Source organism: Triticum aestivum, chromosome 4B, assembly GCF_018294505.1.
Source record: "Triticum aestivum cultivar Chinese Spring chromosome 4B, IWGSC CS RefSeq v2.1, whole genome shotgun sequence".
NCBI lineage: Eukaryota > Viridiplantae > Streptophyta > Magnoliopsida > Poales > Poaceae > Triticum > Triticum aestivum.
Genome location: NC_057804.1, coordinates 491,354,946 through 491,367,939, shown reverse-complemented (window position 1 = coordinate 491,367,939; position 12,994 = coordinate 491,354,946). Strand labels below are relative to the sequence as shown.

At 44.9% G+C, this 12,994-nt stretch overlaps 2 protein-coding genes across 5 annotated transcripts; both read left to right on the top strand.

Annotated features, from left to right (window-relative positions):
• The first annotated feature begins 1,975 nt into the window (after positions 1–1,975).
• LOC123092893 (F-box protein SKIP22) lies at positions 1,976–3,832 on the top strand. The gene has a single exon (XM_044514742.1). It carries the CDS (start codon positions 2,048–2,050, stop codon positions 3,548–3,550), a length of 1,503 nt encoding a protein of 500 aa, XP_044370677.1. The 5' UTR covers positions 1,976–2,047; the 3' UTR covers positions 3,551–3,832.
• A 3,736-nt stretch (positions 3,833–7,568) lies between these two features.
• LOC123092894 (transcription factor bHLH76) lies at positions 7,569–12,673 on the top strand. 4 transcript variants are annotated; one of them, XM_044514743.1, is made up of 10 exons: positions 7,569–8,468; positions 10,683–10,854; positions 10,965–11,062; positions 11,148–11,297; positions 11,398–11,463; positions 11,584–11,652; positions 11,749–11,811; positions 11,931–12,131; positions 12,221–12,311; positions 12,413–12,673. In XM_044514743.1, the coding sequence occupies exons 2-10, from the start codon at positions 10,683–10,685 to the stop codon at positions 12,430–12,432; spliced, it is 930 nt and encodes a 309-aa protein (XP_044370678.1). In that variant the 5' UTR covers positions 7,569–8,468; the 3' UTR covers positions 12,433–12,673. The 4 variants fall into 4 exon arrangements, with proteins under 4 accessions (XP_044370678.1, XP_044370680.1, XP_044370681.1 ...); XM_044514745.1 differs by having other exon boundaries at positions 7,570–8,468; positions 11,151–11,297; XM_044514746.1 differs by lacking the exon at positions 7,569–8,468 and adding an exon at positions 8,500–10,555 and having other exon boundaries at positions 11,151–11,297.
• Positions 12,674–12,994: the final 321 nt, after the last annotated feature.

Here is a 12,994-nt window from a genome sequence, read left to right as displayed (position 1 = left end):
GCACCTACGCACAACAATATAAACTTGCACCCAATACTTCAAGGGGGTTGTCAAGCCCCTTGTCTTGCTAGTTACAAGATTTGTAACTGGTAGAGATAGATAGTAGCAAAGTAGAACGACAAATAAAAAGTGGAATTGTTGTAGAAGAATCAAGTAATGGAGAATAGACCCAGAGGGCATAGGTTAGTGACATCTCTCTCAAAAATAGCAACTGGCATGGTAAACAAATTACAATTGGGCAATTAACCAAATTGCAATACTCATGACTATAATCATTCATGGCATAATCTTGTATAGGCATTACGCCCGTGATAAGTAGACTATTAATCCAATTGCATCTACTACTAATACTCCACCCTAGAACCAGTATCCAACATGCATATTAAGGTATTAAGTTTGCAAGAAATAGAGTATCGCAATGAGCAAGATGACATAATATAGACAGTAAGAAGTCAATCAATATGGTGAAACCCCACCATTTTATCCGTAGTAGCAATAGTACAATATGTGTCTTGGCCCTTATTTTCCTTGGGTTAGAGTACTGCAAGATTGAACCCACAACAAAGCACCACTCCCTCTTAATAAAACTTGGCCAAAGAAGACAAATAGATCGGAGATCACACAAAGCTATTTAATTATACATCAAATAAATCTTAAAACATCAATTGATTTCAATGAACAATCTGATCATAAAGTGACAATTCATCATGTCCCAGCAAACACACCATAGATTACATCGAATTGATCCCGTTCATGTGAGAAGGCTCACAGGAACATGGCATTCAAGATCCAAAAAGAGAGAGCAGTAGGAGGCTCCAACAATGGGATCTAACTACTACTATGGACTCCTAGGTCCTAATGGAACTACTCACACATCATCATGGAGGTAATAAGGTTGATGAAGATGGCTCCAACAATGGCTTCCCCCTCCGACATGGCTCTGGAACAGGCCTCAAGATGGGATCTTCGCGGAACACAGGCTTGCGGCGGCGATAAAATGATTCTAAAAGTATGGCGGAGGGTTTCAATATTTATAGGGAGTTATGGCAGTGGAATCGGTTCAAGGTGGTGCAAGGGCCCCCACATGAGCAGGTGCCCCCCTAGGGTACGCAAGGTGTCCATGTGGTCCCCGAGCAGGTCCTCTCGAGCCGGGGTTTTCTTTTGTTTTTCCTTCTGTTTCTTTTTTTTCTTCTCCATTTTTTTCATTCTTTCTTGCATTTTGTTTCTTTGTCTTTTGTTTTTTGCCTTTTGTTTCTTCTCCATTTTTTGTTTGGTTTTCTTTTTCTTCTCCATTTTTTCTTTTTCTTTTGTTTTTTCTTATGTTTGTTTTCGTTTTCACTCTACATTTTTGTATATGTCAAAATCATTTTTTAGGTAAGTGATCAACATTTTTGTATACATGTTCAACATTGTCCGAACGCTTATTCAACATTTTTCAAATACTTGTTCAAGATTTTAATACTTATTCAACATTTTCAAATACTTGTTCAACAATTTTCAAATACTTTTTCAACATTTTAAATACTTATTCAACATTTTGAAATACTTGTTCAATATTTTGAATACTTATTCAACATTTTCAAATATTTGTTCAACATTTTTCTAATACTCGCTTAACAATTTCAGTACTTATTCAACATTTGTCAAATACTTTTTCAACATTTTTAATACTTATTCAAACTTTTCAAATACTTATTTAACATTTTTTAATACTTTATTCAATATTTTTCAAGTACTTTTTAACATTTTTTCAAATATTGTTTTGAAGAGTGTTTTGTTTATATATGTAGAATATTTTAAAGTATAAAGAAAAGTACAAAAATAAAGCAAAAAACAAGAACAGGAAAAAGGAAAAAGGAAAAAAAAGGCCGCGGCCTCCCGCGCGGCTGGGCCGGTCCATCTGCCCCCCCCCCCAACGCGAGGCTTGCCCCTGCGCTCGCTTAAAGCGAGACATAGGGGCGCCCCATGCCTATCCCCCGAATCCTGAATACCCCTCGCGTCGCGTGTCGTGCTGATCCAGAACTGCAAAATTCCCCAACAGACGACCATGAAGCTTCGGTTGCGATCCATGGACGCGCGCGGCGGCGTCGCTGAGACGCACCGCGTGCAGCTGACGGACACGGCCGTACTCTCCGATGTGAAGTCCTTCCTCGCCGCCAAGCTCTCCGCGGCGCAGCCCGTCCCCGCCGAGTCCATCCGCCTCTCCCTCAACCGCTCGCAGGAGCTCCGTTCACCGGACCCCTCGGCCACCCTCGCCGCCCTCGGCCTCGCATCCGGTGACCTCCTCTATTTCACGCTCTCCGCAGAGTTATTATCGCAGCCATCGCCTCCTGAAATCCTTCCCCGTAACCCTAGCCCGGTTACAGCCTCGATCGGGCAAATTGCTTCCGGTTCCAAATCTCCTGGGGAGGCCGGTGGATCCTCGTCACTGCCTCAAAATCTACACATACAGCCTGTCTGTTCGTCGCTGCCGCAAAATCTACACATAGAGCCTATCTCTTCGTCGAGGCCGCGAACCCTCCACGTGGAGCCTAGTTTGCCCGTGGCATCTGATCCGCCCGATGTGGTGATGGCGGAGGCCGTCCACGCGCCCAAGAGCTTGTCGAGCCTTGTGATTGGGATTCTCAAGCGGCAGATGGAGGCGGAGGATGCTGGGGGCGCAGATGGTACCGTTATCCATCGCCTAGCTGTGGCCCTGCAGGCAGCTCTGGTCGATGCTGGCTTCCTTGCGGAGAATCCGATGGGGTCTCGCCTCGGATTGCTGAAGGACTGGGCCTCGGGTGCAGCGGCAACACTGACCGTAAAATACACCCTACCGGAGCTTGTCGCCATGCTACCCGAGGGTGAAGAGGGGAAGACAGTGGTTTTGAACTGCTCATTGATGCCGAATTTTGTGATGATATATGGGTGTGTGCCCGGGGCACACTCAGAAGTGCGCAGATTGTGCTTGGAGTTACCAAAGCTGGCGCCGCTGCTATATCTGGATAGCATTGAAGTGGGTGCAACAGAGGAGAAGGAGATACTTGAGCTTTGGAGGGTGCTGAAGGATGAGCTGTGTCTTCCGCTGATGATATCTTTGTGCCAACTCAATGGGTTGCGCTTGCCACCATGCTTGATGGCATTGCCAGGTGATCTGAAGGCTAAAGTCTTGGAGTTTGTTCCTGGTGTTGATCTTGCAAGGGTTCAGTGCGCATGCAAGGAATTGCAGGATCTTGCAGCAGATGATAATCTTTGGAAGATGAGGCTTGAACTGGAGATGAGTCCTTCTAGCAAGGGTTCTGGATGGAGCGGAAATTGGAAGCAAAGGTTTGTGGCAGCTTGGAAGGTGGACAACAGTAGGAGGCATCACAAGAGACCACCCAGCCCAAGGTTTTCGGGCTATGGTTGGGGGATCGGTACACGTAACCCACTTAACTTCCCAGTAATTGGTGGTGATTCGGACCGTCTGCCCTTTATAAATCACAATATCCTTGGGCGTAGTTTTGGAAATCAGCGGAGGAACATCTCGCCCAACTGCAATTTCGAGGGTCATCGCCAAGGGTTTCCTTGATTTAAGTTTTCACTAGTATCTCAAGTATGCAATGCATAGGCTGCCTTGTACATGTTTATAAGTTGCATGCCAGTGCTCTTATCCTCGTGAACTTTTTTGTCTGTATCTCAGATCCTATGTCTTGTCGTTTCTCCGGTTATTCCTTGCTATGACACCAAAGTACTTCTGCTCTGATCTAGCCAACGCCATGATCGATTATGTAATAAATAGTTTGGACTTATGGTACCAGTTTGGACTTATGGTACCGAGAGCTTAACTTTGCTCTCTATACATGTTTCGGTATCAGCTCTCATCTGGCAGTTTAATACTGCCTCCGATCCATATTAATTGTCGCTGATTTAGTACAAAGTTGTACTAAATCAGCAACAACTGATATGGATCGGAGGGAGTAAGTAATTTTATTAGTACATTTTATCCCAGAACTAATTATTTTCATCAACAAATCTTGAAATAGAACTCAGGTTATGTTTATTATTATGGTAAGTGTCTATTGTTACCATAATTATGAGCATAAATGGCATTTAGGAAGTTGTGAAATACATGAAGCTCACCTGGTGGTTTTCTTAGTAGCAAGAATGGACTGTTTTCTTAGCAAGAACGGAATATTTACTCATATCACGTTGGTTTTAAACACTTGGAAGTTGTGTACGCTGACGTACTGCTGGCATTTTGAGTTACAACCTTAAATATATATTGATGTCAAGCTATCCTCGTTTTATTTTGTACTCCCTCCGTTCCCAAATAATTGTCTTTCTAGCCATCTCAAATGGACTACAACATACGGATGTATGTAGACATGTTTTAGAGTGTAGATTCACTCATTTTGCTCCGTATGTAGTCACGTGTTGAAATCTCTAGAAAGACAATTATTTAGGAACGGAGGGAGTATTCTATAAGTCAATCGCACTACTGTTCATGTATTATGCAATGCTGTCAGGTACTCCCTCCGTCCCAAAATTCTTGTCTTAGATTAGTCTAGATACGGATGTATCTAATACTAAAACATGACTTGATACATCCGTATTTAGACAAATCTAAGACAGGAATTTTGGGACGGAGGGAGTACATCTCAGTAGAGGGCTATTCTTAGGTCAGTGCAAATGTAGGTTTCCTTTCAGGCTATCTAGTGTACTTTTAGCTCACAATGAACAGATGGAAGATTTAGCACTGTTGGCATTTAGCTCTGTTTTTCCATTTAATATCACTAAGTGTACCTAACATCATGCCTTTCAAAGATTGTTCCCGGCACCAAGAAATTGCTAGTCATTGCACGTATAGTATGATCAACCAGTTGATTGTAGTTGTATTACTTATATCGAGCTGCCTTGTTTTCCAGTGAACTATAGTCACCATAACTTTGTATTTCTTTTTATAGAATATATGACCTGTTTTTTCATCTAATGAAGTGGTCTTTGATTGTCTTTATGAAAATACCTGTAATATTTTGTTCTGTGGTGCCCTTCTGCATGATTCTATCACTAAGTGATTGTAGAAAGTTAGAGCTTAATATATGAGTGAAGTTAGCTATGATACAATTTCTGTGAATTGCTTCTGGTAAAATGCTTCCAAATGCGCTAATCAGCTATACTACAGATGCAACACACATATAGTAGAGCAGTTTAATTTCTGGAGGATAATATATAGTGGAGAATATATATATAGGCCTTTAGCTCAAAATGAACAGATGAAAAATACAACACTGATCACTAAATGTACTGCAGGTTGTCTTTTAGCTTTGGTTTCTTTTAATATCACTAAGTGTACCTAATATCATGACTTTCAGAGGTTGTTCACGACAACTGAGAAGTTGCTACTCATTCAACATATTATTTGTTAATATGATCAACCAGTTGATTGTAATTGTATCAGTTTTCTAGCTGCCTTTTTCACAGTAAACTATAGTTACCATAGTTTTTTTATATAAAATATATGACCTGTTTTGTTTATCTTACTGGTCTTCAATCGTCTTTGTTATGGTTCATATGTTTGGTGATGCCTTTCTGCATGATTCTATCACCTGCAGTATTTTAGAATGCTGGAGCTTAATAGTTAGGACTAGAGTTAGCTTTCATACCATTTCCTTGAATTGCTTCTGGTAAAATGCTTCCAAATGAGCCAGCTAATCAGGTATACTACAGATGTAAGGCATATTAGAGTAGTTTAATTTCTTGAGGATGATATATGGAGGAGAATATGCATAGAGGCCTCTCGGTGATGATATGATCAGCAAGAGGGTTTTTATTTCTTGATTGATGGTATTACAGGGTGAAAACCTCCACTTTGAAGCTGCAGAGTGCAGATTTATTCTTGGTATCCTTAAGCTCACTCTGCAGAGTGTCCGTTTGTCTGAATTTTGGAGGCATTTTCTCAGTTCCAGCTGGATGGTTATTTTGTTCAAGTCATATGAAACCATGAAACTCTGATGCTGTGTGCCCATCATCATTTGCTTAGACCTGTAAAGCATCTCAGTCTCAGTAATCAATGTTCTTTTCCTGTGGCCTATGATGGGTCGAGTGAAGCACGGAGCTGCTGTGCTGCTCCTCCTGCATTGCAGGGACCAAAGATTGCTCTCGTTTTCTAAGCGAGCTTTTCATTGACCACAGGGGGAGAAAGGATGACCTTTCTGGTGCAGGCGTGCATCTTCCTGGCTTTGCCCACACATGTCCTGTTGACGATTGGCCTGGTTCATCTTGATGGTAACATTTTTAAACCATGTAATATCTGTCATGAGATTTACTACTCCTGCCCTTTGGGCACCGGGGCTTTGAGCCACCGTTGCTGGTCGCAGTACTCAAATGGCAGCTGTACGGATCAGCCCCGGTGCCCGAGAAAGGCCTCATCTTTCTGCTCTTTGCTTGTGGTTTGGTGCACTGAAAAGAATGTGGGAGAGGGAGGGCATGGGAAGAAATAGTTTACAAAACCAGCTGGGGCAAAGCATTGTGGTGTTTTACTGCCAGGAGATCTCGGTGCTACTCCCTCAGTCCCATAATATTAGAGTGTTTTCGACGCTAGTAGTAGTGTAAAAAACGCTCTTATATTATGCTTTTTGCTGTTACTTTTTCTGTCAAACGAAGTTTTGTGGTTCTTCTGGCGTGTTGGCTATGTGTATCATGTCATGCAAGTCTGGGTATTGGCTCAGTGCGGTTGTATCAGCGTCCCTTTTTTGTCAAAGAAAGTCTTACATATGCATAGCATTTGTGTGGGAATCAGAAATTTATCACTCATTACAAACAAAAGAATTTTGTCAGTCTCATTTCCTTGTGTGGAAAAGCTAGCTAGATTTGTGCCAGTGCTAAATACTCCCTCTGTAAAGAGATATAAGAGCATTTAGATCCCTAAGCATTTAGTTGCCCCAATACATCGCTTGTGCCCGACTAGTTTTCCATATCCATCTTCAGTTATCTTGGGAACAAGAGTAGCATGAAAGCCGGATGTGTACCGCACAAGCGACAGCGGGCCTCTACAGGATTCCAGAGAGTGAGAACAAGAATCCAATTCGCTGCCAATACACGCCCGCCCCTGCCCCTTCCAGGATGCCCTGCCCTGCCCTGCACCCGCAGGCCTTCGACTTTTTGACTGTATTATTCCACGTCCAGCCCAGCTCCCTCCCCACATCCATCTGCTGCCTCGCCCAACAACTCAAACAACCCTGTTTGGATACTCTAACTTGGTTAGAGGTTAGAGTTATTTTCTAACTTTAGACTAACCTTAAACTAACTCTAGCCTTTGGTGGTGTTTGGATGAGAGGGTAAGTTTGAAAATAAATGCACTTTTTTTTAATCAATTGACTCTTTTAACCAGCTGTGGCCGGCTCTTGTGTGGGTGACCGGTGCCGCGGCCGGCGAAGGTTGCGTCGGAGATAGGGCGGATGGAGGCGGACGGGGCGGGCGGGGGCGGGCGGACTGATGCGGCGGGATGGAGGCAGATGGGGCCGGCTGGGGCGGGCGGACGGGACGGTGGCGGGCGGACAAACTGGTGCGGCGGGATGGAAGCGGACGGGGGCGGGCAGACGGGGGCGGCGGGGGCGGCCGGTTTGGGCGAGCGGATGCGGCCGGCGATGCAGAGCAAGAGGGGCCAGCGGGAGGAGGAGAACGAGATGCAACGGGAACGAATGGATAGGATCCGGTGCGGCTGCATGCGACAGAAAAAGAATTTTTTTTAGGACCCCACTACAACTAGCTCCAATTAGCACCTCTCCACAGGGATAGTTTTTTTGATGGGTTAGTTCCAATCTAACTCAAACTAGCACATGTGTTTGGATACTTTAAGGGTTAGTTCAGCCCCAAGTAGCTCAAAGTAGCTCTAGCCCTGGGATCCAAACAGGGCCGTAACAGCAGCAGAAGAAGAAAGGTGGCCGCAAATGCACACCAACACCAATATTGATTCCAAGATGACTTCAAGTTCTCGTTTCAAAAAAAAAAGATGATGACTTCAAGTGAACTGAACCGCTAGCTACATCTACGTACATGGACACCACCCCCTTTCAGCTTTGCCGGTGCTCCCATCTTACCACCATTGTTGCATTCTACAGCATAGTGCTTGTTGGGGCAGGGGTCCCCTTTCTGAGCCAAAATGGGCGGGCTAACCAAATGCTGATGTGGGTATGCAACTAGTCCTGTACAGAAACGGGAAGTACGTCTACTATTGCTTATACTGCGGCGTCATAAAACAAGGGCGCTGGGAAGCCGGTGGAAGAAACAGTTCGTGGTGGCGCCCTTCTCCCCTTTTATTATCCTCCCTCCCAGCCAGCCGGCCACATGTCCGCACGCCGCCACTACTACTGCATGGTGAACACTGTTCATTATACCATAGGCTGGTGAGAGTGTGAGAGTGACCGCAGGCAGCGCTAGTGATCAAGAGAAGAGGAGGAGCAGGGGAAGCAGCCGCGGCGGCAGCGACAGCTCTCGCCTCCTTGCTGGTAACAACAAAATCTCCGCACCTCCATTGATGCTCATATGCTATGCTAATGTGGCACCCTCTCTGCTGGCAAGTAGTTTTGCATTTCAGCTTTTGCATACCGGCAGTACATTTTGGTAGTAGGATATTTTCTTGGGAGGAGAGTGAGCTGCTTGCATATTTTCCCTCCTTCCATGAGTGCCAACTGTGTTTTTTCAACAGTGCATGAGTGCATTTCGGTCGAATATTTTCTTCGGGGACAGTGAGCTGCTTGCATCTTCTTCCTCCTCCCATGAGTGTCCTGTCCTCTGCGTGTTTCAGCAGTAACATGGGCATTTGTTTACCCCTCTCGAGAAATTACAGTACAAGAGCATTATTAGCCTAGTAATAAGTGGCATCAGCTTTCTCCCTGGACGATTTCGGGGCTTCATCCTGGCGTTTTTGACTCATGATATCCCCCTCGATCTACACGCTCAATCAAAGGGTGGAACTTTTAACGCCTCCGGGGCCCTTGTCCGTGCATCCTGGCTGATTTTGGCTTCTCAATTTGGATTGCCGCTCTTAACGTTGTTCTGCACTGCACTGGTGACAGCTGAGCACCAAGGCTCCTGCAGGCTGCAGCTTGTGTAAATCCAGCATCTCTCTTCGTATCATTCATTGTTCCGGCATCGAATTTGGCCGGTGGGAGGGGCAGTACTCAGTGCTCACTGTATGGCGATGAGGAACCCTCCCCTTCCCCACTAGTAACAACCGGCTAAGTTTCTGGCTTTTTTGCCCTCGACCACGTTCTCCTATGGTTTATCGAAGTTTGCATTTCTTTTCCAGAACACGCACGAGATGTTGCTCTCTTTCCTGTTCTGTGGATCTGATTCTGTGATGGCTAGTAGTTTTTTCAGTGTTACCTATACACTCGCATAGTTTGCATCTGATCCACCCCGTCGAACGCAATTCTGGAGTTTTCATGTCGAACACATGATTTGTGTATAGATCAGTACAGACTGTGATTGGAAGAAAAGAGGACTTGAATCAGTCTGAGCATCCTGGTAATGCCACCAAGTGGTGAGGTAATTCTTGAATATATGGCGCGTTTAGTTTTTCCCGGTCTCCAATGCACAATGTTTGCTAGTTTTTCACTTGCATTATGCCTAAAATATAGTAAAAAGATACTCCCTCCAATCCAAAATAAGTGACATGGTCTTAGTTCAAATTTGAACTAAAACCATGTTGCAAGTGACCGCACATATATAACTTAAAAAGTATTTTTGCGAGGCAAGTACAACGATATTATTCTTGAATCTGCATTATCTAATACTTTTGCGCATACTGGTGATCAAAGTTTTAAAACAATGACTGCACATATAATAATGTGACTCATGTTTGTGGAGGGGGGTGGAGTAACATGATTTCATTTGTATTAAAAAAGGTAGTACTATCATGGTCTCCCTGTGGAGTTATCATATCTATATTCCAAAGGAGCTGCACAGGTCCATAAACTGAATTTTCTGCAAAAGAAAGAAGGGCCATAAACTGAAAACTTGTATGGGGTTCTCAGAAATCCTGGTGATGGTGGGGCACGGTTCAATTTCCAGTAGGGTTTAAGCATAGATAGATCTGACTCATCCATTGATTAGTCATTAACCTTATTCCGGGCTGGCCCATACAGTACGTGGATGACAGTGGCATCTGATACTCGGGCCGGTCTTGATTTCCGCAGTACCACCAACTGTAAAATCTCCAGCTGATCTGCTGAATTCAGAACTCTTTATATATTCTGATCCGCGGATGTGATCCAGCTGGTACACGGTTGTTAGCAGTACCGACAATTCTATTCCCTGTACTGTGGTGCGGTTTCCGTCTTTGCCCTTGCGTCTGTCCGTTGCATTAGGCTCACTTAACTTTTTCACTTTGGAGGACAATCTTTATGTAAGGTTGCAAGGGTTAGTTGTTCCTTGTTGAGCCTTGCAAGATATTGACTGCCAGCTCCACCCCGATCTGCTCCTCCGCATTTTCCACCCTTTAAGTAAAGCAAGCCCCTTCTCACTTGCCAAACCTGGCAATTTAGAGGGCTAGGCGTTCCTTAGAATGGATGCAGCATCACACTGAGATCAGGTACGAAGCACAACTGCACAAGGTTGATGAAGTTGATGGCTTTGTTCCTTCCATAAATAAATGTATTCGTGGGATGTTGTTGGCAACATGGTCGAGATCATGTGAGTGATCATTGTTTTCTTGGCAGATGTATTCCCCTCCCTGCTCTGCTGCTGGAAGCAACGGCGAGCGGAGCTTCACGGCCGGAGCCAACCCGCTCGCGTTGCTGGACCATGCCATGGATTTCGACGAGCACGTCCTTTTTCCTATGCACAATGCAGGGATGCAAGATGGAGTTCAGTTCTACAATCCTACTGCTGGTATTTTTCTTCTCCTCGCTTCTCCTGTTGAAGCATAATAAGGTTTTTGTTCATTCATCTGTGAAGGTTCTTCTTACCACTGGCATTTCCATGTTGCCACCTCTCTCCAGGTGGTACTGAGCTAAGTAGAAATATGAGCATGGAGAAGGGTTTGAAGGGCGGTAAAAGGAAGGGCTCGGGCGAGGGCAGTTCGATGATGCATTCGCAAGTAATGAAGTTACAGATTCTTTCTTTCCCTGTTCTTAGTAGTTTCATCATTTTGGGCTGCATCTCATCGTTTGCATACCACACAGCAGGAGGAAACCGGTGCCATGTCTCAGAGAGAGGTCAGCATGGAGCGCGCGGGTGAGAAGGAAGGCGATGGTGCTAGCAACAGAGAGGACTACGTGCATATCCGGGCGAAGCGCGGCCAGGCGACCAACAACCACAGCCTTGCAGAAAGGGTGAGTGACCAGTCTCTCCAGCAACATAATTGACAGTGCTGCAGTTTGTGATTCTCTTGCTTGTAATAATAGACTAATAGCTCGTCCGTCTGAAATGCAGTTTCGGAGGGAGAAGATCAACGAGAGGATGAAGCATCTACAGGACCTCGTCCCAGGTTGCAACAAGGTATGAACATCATCAGCAACTGAAAGTTCACTCTTCAGCAAAAGTTTCAGAGATTTGCTCATTGTAAAATGTTTATGGGTTTACTCATTTTAACCGATGCGGCTGCCTGTGACAAAGAAGATTACAGGCAAGGCCATGATGCTCGACGAGATCATAAACTATGTGCAGTCCCTGCAGCGGCAGGTCGAGGTAAGCACACTGAAACAGATTCCTCAAAGATCACTCACTCACTCTTGGCCAACAAATGGCTGAAGCTCCTACTGTTGCCCATTTTGGTTTCTGCAGTTCCTCTCGATGAAGCTCTCGGCGGTTAGCCCCGAGCTGAGCTGCGATCTCGATCTCCAAGACGTAAGATCAATGGAGACTCTGAACAACAAAGAACTCGCATGTGTTTATAGACTGTTAAAAACACAACATTCGTCGCAGACTGACCATTTCGCCTCTGGTTGTTCGCCTCCGCCGTGCAGATCCTTTGCCCGCAGGACGCCCACTCCACGTTTCCGGGATACGGCCAGCGACTGGGCAACGTTCATCCCAACAACAATATGTACAGGGCGTCGCAGCCGGGCCTCTCGCGCCCAGAACTATACGGGAACGGGATCATCATCCCGAACCCAGCAAGCGTTCATATGGCGAGAACGGCTCAGCAGCTGTCTGCGTTTCCCCAGGTCTGTCTGCATCCAACACCCTCGAACAAAGCATCCTACTTAGATGTCTAGATGAGAGATTAATAATGATTGGCTTTGATGATTGACAGAGGAGCATTCTCTGGGACGAGGAACTTGGCAATGTTGGTCCGGCTGCTTTCCCGTCGGACGTCGTTGGCACCAGCAGCTTGGAGAACTCCGGTAGGTTTCGTGCTTCTCTCCATTGCGTTTCTTCGTACGCTCCGGTACAGTGCTGTGTCGTCTGAATTTTTTTTCCTGCTGCTGCATTTTTTGTGTTGCAGACTCGATGAAGGTGGAGTAGCTAGGCAGGCTGCAGCTGACGGTTAACCATGTGCAAAGGCTGCACAGATCTCCTCGGGCTTTAGCGAGTTTAACTGCTGTCGTTGAGAGGACGATTCTCTATGTGTGTGTGTGCGTGTGTGACTTTTGTACAGTTTGACTAAGCAGACGGATGAAAAGCTTGTGGTCCGCTGTGATGTGCCATCTCTGCCTGGACTGGAATTATTAGTGGTAATAATGATTGGGTTTGATGAGTTGATCCACACAAGTTTGTGCATATTACTGGTTAGTTTAGTTGTTATAAAATGAATGCATATTACTGTCTTGATCATCAAAACTTGCCATGTGTAGATGGAAAATTCCTAAACTTGCCATCTTTTGAAAAGAACACAATCCTTATCTCTGCCATATGCCCATTACAAATTATCCAAAAAAACCGCCATGTGTTTTTAGAGAACAAATTTTCTTAAAATTTGTGATGCGTCCATTGCAAATTCTTAAAGTTTTTTGTATCCACATTTTTCATGATCTACAAAGGTGTTTTTGCCATATTATTTTTAACCATGACAAATTTATGTTTACTT

Coding starts and splice junctions, on each gene's coding strand:
- LOC123092893 (XM_044514742.1), top strand. CDS start 2,048: ATGAAGCTTCGGTTGCGATCCATGGACGCGCGCGGCGGCGTCGCTGAG.
- LOC123092894 (XM_044514743.1), top strand. CDS start 10,683: ATGTATTCCCCTCCCTGCTCTGCTGCTGGAAGCAACGGCGAGCGGAGC. Junction 10,855..10,964: donor GTTCTACAATCCTACTGCTG/GTATTTTTCTTC, acceptor ACCTCTCTCCAG/GTGGTACTGAGCTAAGTAGA. Junction 11,298..11,397: donor ACCACAGCCTTGCAGAAAGG/GTGAGTGACCAG, acceptor TCTGAAATGCAG/TTTCGGAGGGAGAAGATCAA.